The 11,751-nt window shown below is 40.2% G+C and overlaps 1 protein-coding gene across 2 annotated transcripts in view; it reads right to left on the reverse strand.

Annotated features, from left to right (window-relative positions):
• ptk2bb (protein tyrosine kinase 2 beta, b) overlaps positions 1–8,689 on the reverse strand; it is a 43,963-nt gene extending 35,274 nt beyond the window's left edge. The window contains exons 1-2 of one of the 2 annotated variants that reach the window (XM_060917670.1): positions 8,367–8,689; positions 2,680–2,914 (exon numbers count right to left, since the gene is read on the reverse strand). In XM_060917670.1, coding sequence (XP_060773653.1) covers positions 2,680–2,865 — 186 coding nt within the window. In that variant the 5' untranslated portion in view covers positions 2,866–2,914; positions 8,367–8,689. The remainder of the gene's footprint in view (positions 1–2,679; positions 2,915–8,366) is intronic. The other variant, XM_060917669.1, reaches the window with a different exon arrangement.
• Positions 8,690–11,751: the final 3,062 nt, after the last annotated feature.

The following is an 11,751-nucleotide window of genomic DNA, read 5'->3' on the forward strand; positions in this document are numbered from 1 at the left end:
TGAATACTGATCTAGATCCTTTTGGGATTATATTTAACGCTCAATTTGACGCTTAATGTGAACCTATGCGAATATTAAGCAAGAAATTAAAAAAAAAAAAAAGAGACTTATGCAGGTCTGAACTCAGCCTTTTTCTGATTGGGAAATAGAAGCTACGGTACATAAATAGAAAAAATAGCCCACTCAGAAATACTTTGACACTCGGATTCAAACCCACATTGCAAAATCTGTTCTGTTCCTAGACAGCGCTCTAGACCGCTTGGCCACGGAGGAGTATATCAAAAGTTAAGGTTATGTAATGTGACACTTACATAGTCAGTATGCAGTGGCACCACACCACGACTGTGGAATCTTTACCTGAAGCTGGCACACCAATGACCATCTTACATTCTTAAACACGCTCGAACTCGGTTAAACACACTCATACAGACAGGTGCCTCTATAGACTTCAGCCAAAGGCTGAGCCAATGATGGGGTGTGCTGTTACAGGAAAATAATCAACAACAGGGTGGTATGATGCAGCCTGACATGAAGTTGAGAATTTTTAAAAAATAAATAAAAAATAAAAAAGCAGGTTGTATTCTTCTTACACCACAGCTATGTGTGTGTGTGTGTGTGTGTGTGTGTGTGTGTGTGTAGTTACATTTACTGTTGTATAAGATCCTCAAAACAATTTTGTTCCTCTTATCACTAACTTTGTAGCAAAAAAATCCTTCCCTTTCTGTAGAATATATTGAGGAAAAAAAACAGCATGTTTCTGAGAAACAGCAAAACACAATATCCTCAGTTCTTAAACTTTCCTGTGGCTGAAAACACACAGGAATACGGTAGTTTTACCTTGGATTGTTACATAATCCTGACAACACAGACTCCTTCGATAAATATTAACTAAATGATGCCTTACAGAAATCTTCACCATATCAGCAATTATGTCTTGTTCTTTGTTAAACAACAGGACCTTTTTAATCAGTTTATTTCTAGTCTTATGTTCGTGTGTACTATCCACAATATCTGTCCCTTTAAATTTGCTGTTACTATAGAAACAAGAGTGCTCTAAGAGCACAGTATCCCCCACTGGCAACTATGCCATCAAAGTCTTTCCCACGCCATGTGGCGCATAGGGCGGCGCCGATCTCCGTTTCCGTAGCCCTCGGCCTCTCGCCTATTACATAGCTAGGGTTGCAGTGGGGGACTAGTCCTCTGGTAACCACAAGAGTTTGACTCCCCACTCACATCTGTATTGCCAACTTTTTACCAAGTTTGCCTTGCCAGATGGCAGGAGGTACCATTTTTATGATGGTCTTTGGTATGACCCGACCGTGAGTAGAACTCGTGATCTCCCGATCGAGAGGCGGACACGCTAACCACTAGCCCACCAGCCAGTCCGGCAACTATGCCATAACTCTGGTAACCAAATCGAATCAAATTACCATGTGTGTATTACCGACATACAACAAAGAATCCTGTCAAGTTTTGTGAAATTCCTCCAAAAAAAATTGTGAGAGGAGTTGATTTCAGAAGGTGAGCACCCTTCCCGGGACAGACGGACAGACAGACATCATCACGTCATAATCCCCCTTCGGCCTTTTGGCCAACGGAGGATAAAAATTGTGAGGGAAGTTGATTTCAGAAAGCAAGCACACCTTGATGAAATTGCCAAAGTACAAGTTTGTTAATAATCAATGACATAACTCTGGTAAAATCTGCCCAAGTTAAATGAAATTTCAGTATGCGTATAACTGTCATATAACAAAGTCTTTTACCAAGTTTGGTGAAATTCCTCCGCAAATTGTGAGAGGAGTTGAATTCAGAAGCACGTACACCTTCATGAAATTGTCAAAGTACAAGTTATTTAATCAAGGGTCAAAACTCTGGTAAAATTTTCACAAACAAAATTAAATCGCAATATGCGTATTACTGTCATATAACAAGGCCTTTTGCCAAGCTTCAAGAAATTCATCCAAAAATAGTGAGAGGAGTTGATGTCAGAAGGCAAGTACACCTTCATGAAATTGTGAAAGGACAAGGTTGTTAATCAAGGGCTGTAACTCTGGTAAAATGTGATCGAATTGAACAAAATAACAATATGCGTACTACCGACATATAACAATGCCTCTTGCCAAGTTTGGTGAAATTCCTCTACAAATTGAGAGGAGCTGATTTCAGAAGGAAAACACACCCTCATGAAATTGTCAAATTATAATTTTGTTAATCAAGGGCTGTAACTCTGGTAAAATGTGACCGAATTTAACGAAATTACAATATGCATATTAGCGATATATAACAAAGAATCCTGCCAAGTTTTGTGAAATTCCTCCAAAAATTGTGAGAGGAGTTGATTTCAGAAGGTGAGCACCCTTCCCAGGACGGATGGACATCGCCATGACATAATCCCCCTTCAGGCCTTTTGGTCAGCGGGGGATAACAAACTATTAGAAGGATTGCATTAATATAAGTTGATGTATATTAATATAAACTTGTGATCTACCTTGTAGCTGGCACCAATCAGAGCCGAGTGTTCAACATGGCTGTCGTATTAATATTATTACTGTACGTCATGTTTATTACATTTTAACTAGTTCAAACACTCTAAAATCTTGGAACAATTATTTCATTTACATAGGGGAATGTACTTCGAGAAAACATTCCCTGTACACTTCACCATCTATTGACTCTTACCCTTATCTGCCAGGAGCTATCACACTTGACAAGTTTGAAGTTTCTCAGGTTGTTGCTGCTGCTGAAGCATACTTTAAGGATTTTCACAGGGCCTCCCTCTCCAGCAAGGGCAAACACAGGAGGTTTTGGCCCATCAAAGCCTGGGCTTGGCACCTTCCATGACAGTGTGCTGGTATCACCTGCCATTTTGAAAACTGCTTATGGCAAAAAGCACACCATCACACCCACATCAGGCCTGTGGAGAACACGTACACAGATTCATTTGCAAATTAGGTTTAACATGCCAACACTGTGACTTTTGGGTTTTTGTTCTTTACAGTACCAATATAATTAAACATATCGTCAAACTGTTAGTTATATCGTAGAACAAATAGTAAAGGAAAGATCCACACTTAAAAAAAAAAACACCAGTTCTGGGAACTGAAACCCTCCAAGTAGATTAGTAAGTAAAATTAAACAGTGGTAAAACTCCCAAGTCAGTGTTATCTGTGTCCTTATACAGGAGCAGAAATCCATCAGGCCAAAAAATGTGCATGTTTGCTCTCACTGAGTGCATGGAGATACGGTACTTACACAAGCACAACGCTCCTTGCTTTCACTGGCCTATTGTACCATCATTGTACTATTCTACATGAAATAGTCACTCCAGGTCATGATTTATTTCACTTTTCATATAAGAAGTACTGATGGTGGTATAATTAATAATGGCAAGATTACAGATAATTATTGGACTTCATCCAGGGGCCAGGCATAAATTTGCTAATGATATTCCATGTACAGATCTGATGATAGTATGAAATGCCTTCACATCTCTCAACTCTTACCCTATGTACGTTCACATCAAAGATAACGAGAGCATCAGAATTTGAATCAGCATATATCTTAGGAAAAATAATTAAAAAATACAGTGATTTAAAAAATAATTGTAAAAATTGGTTAACGAGACCATTAAGGAGACTGGGTAGATTTTTGTTGTTGTTTTTACTTGTTTTTTGTCTTGTTGCAAAAAAAAAAGGTGAAACTGACTGCTTTCATTTTAACATATCCAACATACCCCTCTCGTCTTGTAATACCTCCCATTCGACTGCATCATTCAGCATCAAATAGCCAACACTCTTTTGCATGCTGTGCCACTAGTTATCACGCAATTCCCTCCTATTTGCACAAAATATATTATGCACTTCACCAACTCATTGAAACGCCTCCAGTTTCTGGCACCTTGGTCCATTCTTCATTTATTATTATTCACTTCCCTGTATGAAAACATTACATTACTGGTATTTAGCAGACACTCTTATCCAGAGAAACATACAGCATACCCAGAGCAGTCCACGGTTAGGTGCCTTGCTCAAGGGCACTTCAGCCATTCCTGTTCATCCAGGGAATCAAACTGGCAACCTTTTGGTCCCAGAGCTGCTTCTCTAACCATTAGGCTATGGCTTCCAAATCCGAGGACACTTCATAAATAATGGGGAAACCAACCACTGCAATTATCAATTTCACCTCCATGGTAGGCTACTTGGGCACAGTTTGAATGGAACCGAACTTGACATGACTGTGCTCTCTAGTATTCTTTAGGGCGGAGCATTTCTAAATTACGATTGGTTGCGGTGAACTGCATCAGAGCTCATTACCATAAAGCTACCTTTTTAATAGAACTGCAGTGGTGTTTATCTTCATGATAAAACATTGTTCAGGAATTTTCGTTAATCAGCTACCAAGCTAACAAGATGATATAAGTAATGTAAATTATGAAGTAATGTATTAATGTAATATGTGTTAGAAATTGGTGGCAAGCTGATTGTGGCAGCGAGGGCATGGTCAAGCGTCGGTCTGTAAATGGAGGGCGGAGTCAGGGAAGGTAAGTGGCAGAATCACTGCACCTGACGGGAATAAACCTGTGTTTGTGTGTCTTCCCCAGTGACCGCGCCCTATAAAAGGAGAGAGAGAGAGAGCAGAGAAAGGGAGCTCTCCCCAACCTGGACACTTGTGTGCGTGCGTGTCTGACTGAGAGAGTGTGAAAGGGAAAGCTGAAAAGCTAGAATAAAAAGTTTTTGTAACACTCAGTTCTGGCCTGCCGTGCTTCTGTGCTCCACCCACCTTCAACAATTCTTACACTGATCTTCAACATAGTAAACAACTCTTGACAGGACATGACTTAAGCTGTAATATTTGCAACTTTGTAAATGAAAACAACCTGAACTCATTGAGAAGATGAATTGCCTAGAAGGTTATTTGTAATGTCAATATTTACATTTGTCAGCAGAGGTTCTTCTCAGATCGGGAAGGGCACAGTAATATGTGTGTCTGTGTGTGTGTGTATGTTTTCAAGAGTCCCGCCTTGCTGGTTTTGCAAGCCTGAGGCAATGGATTCCTCACTACGCCGAAGCTACATGTCTCACTCTGACATCTTCTATACTATCTATAGGATCCTTCAAGGGAATAACCATTCAAATAGTATTCACAATTCAATTAAGTGAAGTTCTTGAACTTCAAAGCTGAATAAAGTAGTGATACCTACCAACATTTAATAACGTTTTAATTTGTTTTATATTTAGAATTATTAGTTTTCTTTTGCAATGGTGAGAAGATAGTATTGAATCAAAATGATTTTTCTTCCACCTCCTGTTTTTTTTTTTTTAGAAGCTTGAAAATGGTAACGCATGAGTGACTGGGATCCAACCTCCAGGGTACAACTTACACAAAGAAAATGAGACAGGTTAGGGGATAGATTTACTACAGAAGAGCTGGATACCAGCTATGAAAACATGATATAACCACTAAGCAAGAATTCTCATTTCTGCCTACTGTGAATGATGAAATAATAAGCAATTATTCTACTGAAAGTATGCCTTTTCTGGGTATGGGATCTAACTTTAGCTGAGAAAACAGCTAGATTAAATTTTTATTACACTGTATCAAACATATTCTGTGGCTATCACGTCTGTGGCATTTTTGTTGCACAGTTCCAACTTTTTAGAATAAAGTTAACATATAATGAATAAAACAGTTATTCCTTCAAAGAAAAAAAACAAATAAAAAAAACACTGGACAAACCAAGAAGAAAATAAATAGTTATTAATAAAAATGAATTAATACATCAGTACGAAAAATTCTGCATACCCTTTCATGCAAATATTGCAGGTCTTCCATCATCAACACACCAAACTGTGATTAAAAACAACAACAACAAGATGATCTTTCTGAATGCCAAAAACACTTGTCATTATGGACTTCATGTCTTCTGCAGTTGGCCATGGAATTGTGGAAGTCTGATAGTTTTCCCCCATTGCTATTTTGATCCTAATCTTTGTTAATGTCTTGATGTCTCCATAATGACTGCAGTTTCTAAATTGTTTATTTGTTGTTGTTGTTTTCAACTATTCTTAATGATCTCCTTAATCATTTGAATATATTTTATATCCCTTTGTGGCTCAGTGAAAAGTCAGTCTTTTCGGTTTTAGGTTTTCTGACAGCTGTTGTAGATGTTAAACCACTCAAAGTCAATTGTTTGAATTAGCTTGTTCTCAAAGTTAAAGTCAATTCAGGAAAACCATGTCTTCGCTGTCTTCACACGTGCAAAATTTATAAACAGATAATGGCTTATTTAGATGAAATTGCTGTAATATTGCTGTAATATAACTTTTTCCTTAAGAAATTCCGAAGAATAACACTATTATACAAACAAGAAATTCTGTTTTGGAGATAAAAGATCACATCTGGAACCCTAAATGATTTGTCTGTCCGTATGGGGGTATCCTATAAACCATTAGAACCCTGTCATACTGTTGTTCCCCATAAGAGCAAGTTATCCAAATAAACTATTTTTTTCTGTGTTTATATGTGTATATGTAAAAAAAAAAAGAGATAAGCAATAAGTATGTTTTCAGCAGACTATCATGTCAGAACTTGACAAAATGTGACTAAATCAAGTTGCTGTAGGCATATATCTCAGTCAGTACAGAAAATATTCCGAGCATGACAGCAGCTACACATGCCATGAGCTAGCAGATAACAATGTATCAACACAAAGGATTAAAGTAAACAGACTACAAATTATTTCGTTGTTCTTTCAGCTAATCCTGACAGATGTTAAGCTTAACAATAAAATAAAAACAGGTGTCCTAAAATAGGCTACAGTAACTCCGTATGATGTTATAGTCTGTATGATGAGCTCCAGATGCTTCCATCAGGGCAGAGTTTTTGAGTCTTTCCATAGGTAGAGCTAATACATACACATTGTCTTTTGTCCCATCTGCTGTTGTACCTCTGCCAACTTTGTTGGAGGAGTTCCCCTGTTCCCAGTGTAACTTAAAAAGTAGTTAATGGATTTTGATGAAATTTTGAGGAATGGTGGGCCATGGGCCAATGAAGAATTGATTAAATTTTGATGCAAATCCGGATATGTATGCAGACCCAGGATTTTTTTTTTGTCTGTTCCCAACGTAACTCGGAAAGTAGTGAACGAATGTTCATTAAATTTTGAGGAAAGGTGGGCCATGGGCCAAAGAAAAATTGATTAGATTCTGATGCAAATCTGGATATGTACATGGATCCAAGATCCGGATATGTACGCGGAGCCAGGATTTTTTAGTTTTTTTGTCTGTTCCCAACATAACTCCAAAAGTAGTGAACGAATTTTGATTAAATTTTGAGGAAAGGTGGACCATGGAGATTCTGATGCAAATCTGGATATGTACATGGATCCAAGATGTATGCAGATCCAGGATTTTTTTTTTTTGTCTGTTCCCAATGTAACTCAAAAAGTAGTGAACAAATTTTGATTACATTTTGAGAAAATGTGGACCATGGGCCAAATAACAATTGATTAGATTCTGATGCAAATCTGGATATGTATGTGGATCCAAGATCCAGATATGTATGGGGATCCAGGATTTTTTTGTGTGTGTGCGTGTGTGTGTGTGTGTGTATTCCCAACATAACTCAAAAAGTAGTGAATAGATTTTGCTGAAAGTTTGAGGACGGGTGGGCTATGGGCCAACGGGCAATTGATTAGATTTTAATGCAAATACGATATGTAGCTTAGCGGAGGTATGCACTCTACCGAGTGCCCTTCTAGATTTTTTTAAACAAACTATAGGCTAACTCTGGATGCCATGGAATCATTCTTTCTTTTTACCCCCATGATTCATGGTGATGGTGTGGGAGATATGTATCTTGTACTGTGTTTGCATATGATGGATTGTAAATATTTATTTGGGTCTACTGACTGTAAGCAAGCATTACAAATAACATTACATAAAATATGCATAGGACAGATATCAGGGTTGAGGATGCCATATCAGAGACAAAGGAAGGTACTGTTTAGTAGTCTGCTTTTCTATACGAAAGTATGGGCTGTTTGCGCTTTAGCCAGAGTCAGTGGAATGTGCAGTGCAACAACAGCCTGCTCAGACTTGTCCTAAGAGGAGCTCTATAGCCTAGATACAAGGAAATATTCACTTTTCTAATGAATTCAAATTAAAGCTAAATTCATTATCTGGAAAGAAAATATGTTCTGGGTTTATGTTAGGTTAGAGGTGAGGAGAAGAAGTGCAATCCCAGCTATAAGCGTGCCATGAGCACCTAACGGTTTTTAACCGGACTTTAATTAAGAAAGCACGGTATATAAAGCATGAGTGCACACAGCATTGCACACCTGAAGTAATATTTGATGATTCACTCACCTTGTTTAATGCCTTGAGTCCCGTTCATGTTATTAGAAGAGTCCGTCAGTGGAGCCACTTGTTCCGTGTTCAGGTAAATGGAGGTGAAGTAACTCCCAGGCCACACCTCAGTATTACTTGCCCTTTGTACTTCCTAGTTCCCATCTGCAACTTGCTCCAGTTTTAATGGGGGAGGAGAGGAAAAGTTTATTCCTGCCTGTAGTTTCTGCGAAAAATGTGTACCTGGACCTCTCTTACAAGTTACTGAGCTCCAACGAGTCAAAACAGAAGGACAGTTTGAAAAGAAAGAAAGAAAGAAAGAAAGAAAGAAAGAAAGAAAGAAAGAAAGAAAGAAGCCTTCTCAGTATGATATCCTGCAGAGTTGTAGTTTAACAGTTAGCATGTCAAGACAAATGTACAAAGATTGAGCAAGAAATCTGGCAGAATTAGAACAGAGATAGCAGAAGAATGTTAGATGGATATTACAGCTGGAAGGATATTCAACTGTTCAGGAGATATGGAACAAGTTATGACGGGAATGTTAAACTACAACTCTGCAGGATATCATTCCGAGATGGCTTCTTTCTTTCTTTTCAAACTATCCTGTTTTGACTCATTGGAGCTCTTTATAACGTGTAAGAGAGGTCCAGTCACAGATTTTTCCTGTATATTATACATACAGGACACTTCTTCGATGGAATAAAAGCATGTATTCTATTCCCTTCCAGCAGGTTTTATTCATTTGGTTTGATTGCATGCAATATTATTAGTGTAACCCATGTCTCCAGGTAAGTGTACTGATAACTGATTTAATTAGCTATGAATTAAAGCTGGGCTAACATCAGAAAACTCTAGGTACGACTACGGAGCCTAAAATAATAAGAGGTCAGCAGAGAACAGACAACGCAGAGCAGGTAAGTTTGAAAAATGTATTATACAAAATTAGACAGTTATTCACATTCCCTACCTATCTAAGCCGGCTTCCTGAATGCACAGGCACACATTAAAGGGCCCAAAAATAAATAATTTCAAAATGAAATGTCATTTTGTGAGATTCTTCTTGGAGTTAAAGGAAACAAATTTGGTTCATTGTCTCTAGTTCTTGATGGGTGGGCATGTGTTTCTTGAAGTATGTATGTTCTTCTACTACCCGGGTAGGTTTACGTGTGATCTTATCTGTATTTCAAATGAAGGAGAGTGATAATGATGGTTCCAAAAACGCCACGGCTGGCCACACCAGGCTCTTGGTCCGTTCACTGTCGACTTCTGTAGTTGGCTCGCCACTGACTGCCAGGGTCAGGTTCAAATGATCTCTCTCATCAAAAAAAAAAAAATCGGAGGTATGTTGAGGAGCGGGCGGCACGGTGGTGTAGTGGTTAGCGCTGTCGCCTCACAGCAAGAAGGTCCTGGGTTCAAGCCCCGGGGCCGGCGAGGGCCTTTCTGTGTGGAGTTTGCATGTTCTCCCCGTGTCCGCGTGGGTTTCCTCCGGGTGCTCCGGTTTCCCCCACAATCCAAAGACATGCAGGTTAGGTTAACTGGTGACTCTAAATTGACCGTAGGTGTGAATGTGAGTGTGAATGGTTGTCTGTGTCTATGTGTCAGCCCTGTGATGACCTGGCGACTTGTCCAGGGTGTACCCCGCCTTTCGCCCGTAGTCAGCTGGGATAGGCTCCAGCTTGCCTGCGACCCTGTAGAAGGATAAAGCGGCTAGAGATAATGAGATGAATGAGATGTTGAGGAGCTCGCAGATTCATGCGGCTCAACTCTCTCTCTCACAGCTTTCAACCAGTAGTTCTCTGTAGGATGACTGTGTGCTCTCAGGCAATGTCTCACTCCAAAGAGAGTGAATACGGGCTGAAGATTTTCTTTACAGCGCACGCGCCACCTGCTGGCGGGGCAGAGGATTGCAGTACCTCACAAAAGCAAGCTCTGTAACCTGATGTGGGTTACACTCTCCCGTCCAATCTCATGTATGTCCCTGTGCATGGCAATGTTCAGATGGTTATTATTTGAGGAGACAGAGCAGGGGAATGAGCTGGCACTTCACTCTCACTTATGATGTCATTCCAAACAGCATTCAGCCCTTGGAAGAAAGACTTCACCACTGTGACTAAGGGGTTTTCCAGTTCAGTATAGTCAAGCCACCTAGGTGGCTGACGATTCCTCTCAGACCTCCTAATGGGGTCATCAATGTCCGCTTGCCCCTCCGTCTCCTTAATCTCCTCTTCTCCTTCATTTTCAGGGACATTTGTGTCGTCACATTCTGGCATGTCGGAGAGGAATGTAAGTTGTTCAGGATAGTCCTTATCTGACAAGTCCTTCACAAGGCTGTCGTTGTCAGGTAAGTTTGTCTCTCTTTCTGCAGGTTCACTTCCAGGTAACTTTGTTTTTTCCACAGGTTCATTTCCAGGTAGGTTTTCCTTTTCCACAGGTTCATTTTCAGGTAGGTTTTTCGCACTAGCTGGAACATCATCAGTCACCTTGTTGGGGTTTGTCATCAGATTCTGTTTAGAATGGCTTGGACCATGGTGTCTTAGAACATCTCGTGAGACAATACATCTGGTTACCTCTGGAACTGGTTCTTTTTGGGACCAGGTAACAGGAATGGTATCATCCTCGTCTGAGGATTGATCAACTTCTCTTGGGTCACTGCGAGTGTTCTGGCATGTCTTGCGGCGCTCGGGTGGTTTGGGTTGTGTGCACTCTTCTGTTGTTACAGAGAGGAACCCACATGGGAGCAAGAGGTCTCGATGCAGCATGCGCCAGGGGCCTTCTCCGGTCTCTGGTTTGACTGTGTAGACGGGGAGGTCTCCAGCTTTCCTCACTACCACATGGACAATGGACTCCCATTTATCAGCGAGCTTGTGCTTTCCATGAATACGTACGTTCCTGACAAGTACTCTGTCTCCAATGTTCAAAGCAGAAGGAGTCACACGCTTGTCGAACCTTGTTTTGTTCTTTTCAGCTACCTTGGCAGCACTCCTTGTAGTTATTTTGTAGCTCTCCTCGAGGTGGGATCTGAGGTGCTTTATGTACTGCGAGTGTGACTTCTGTTGTTCTTCTTTGACAGGTAAGCCAAATGCAAGGTCAACTGGCAGGCATGGCTGGCGTCCGAATATTAGCTCATATGGTGTGAACCCAGTCACTTCACTTCTGGTACAATTGTACGCGTGGACCAAAGGCTTCACAAAGTCCTTCCAGTGTGACTTATCCTGGTTTTCCAGAGTGCCAAGCATGTCTAACAGAGTGCGGTTAAAATGTTCCACCAGGTTACCCCTTGGGTGGTACAGGGTTGTTCGAATTTTCTGTATGCCTGCAACTTCACACAGTTCTTTGATCAGCCGCAACTCAAAATCAGGACCTTGGTTGCTGTGCAGTTTCTCTGGAATGCCATAATGGATGATGA

This window comes from Neoarius graeffei, chromosome 3, assembly GCF_027579695.1.
Source record: "Neoarius graeffei isolate fNeoGra1 chromosome 3, fNeoGra1.pri, whole genome shotgun sequence".
In the NCBI taxonomy this organism is placed as follows: domain Eukaryota; kingdom Metazoa; phylum Chordata; class Actinopteri; order Siluriformes; family Ariidae; genus Neoarius; species Neoarius graeffei.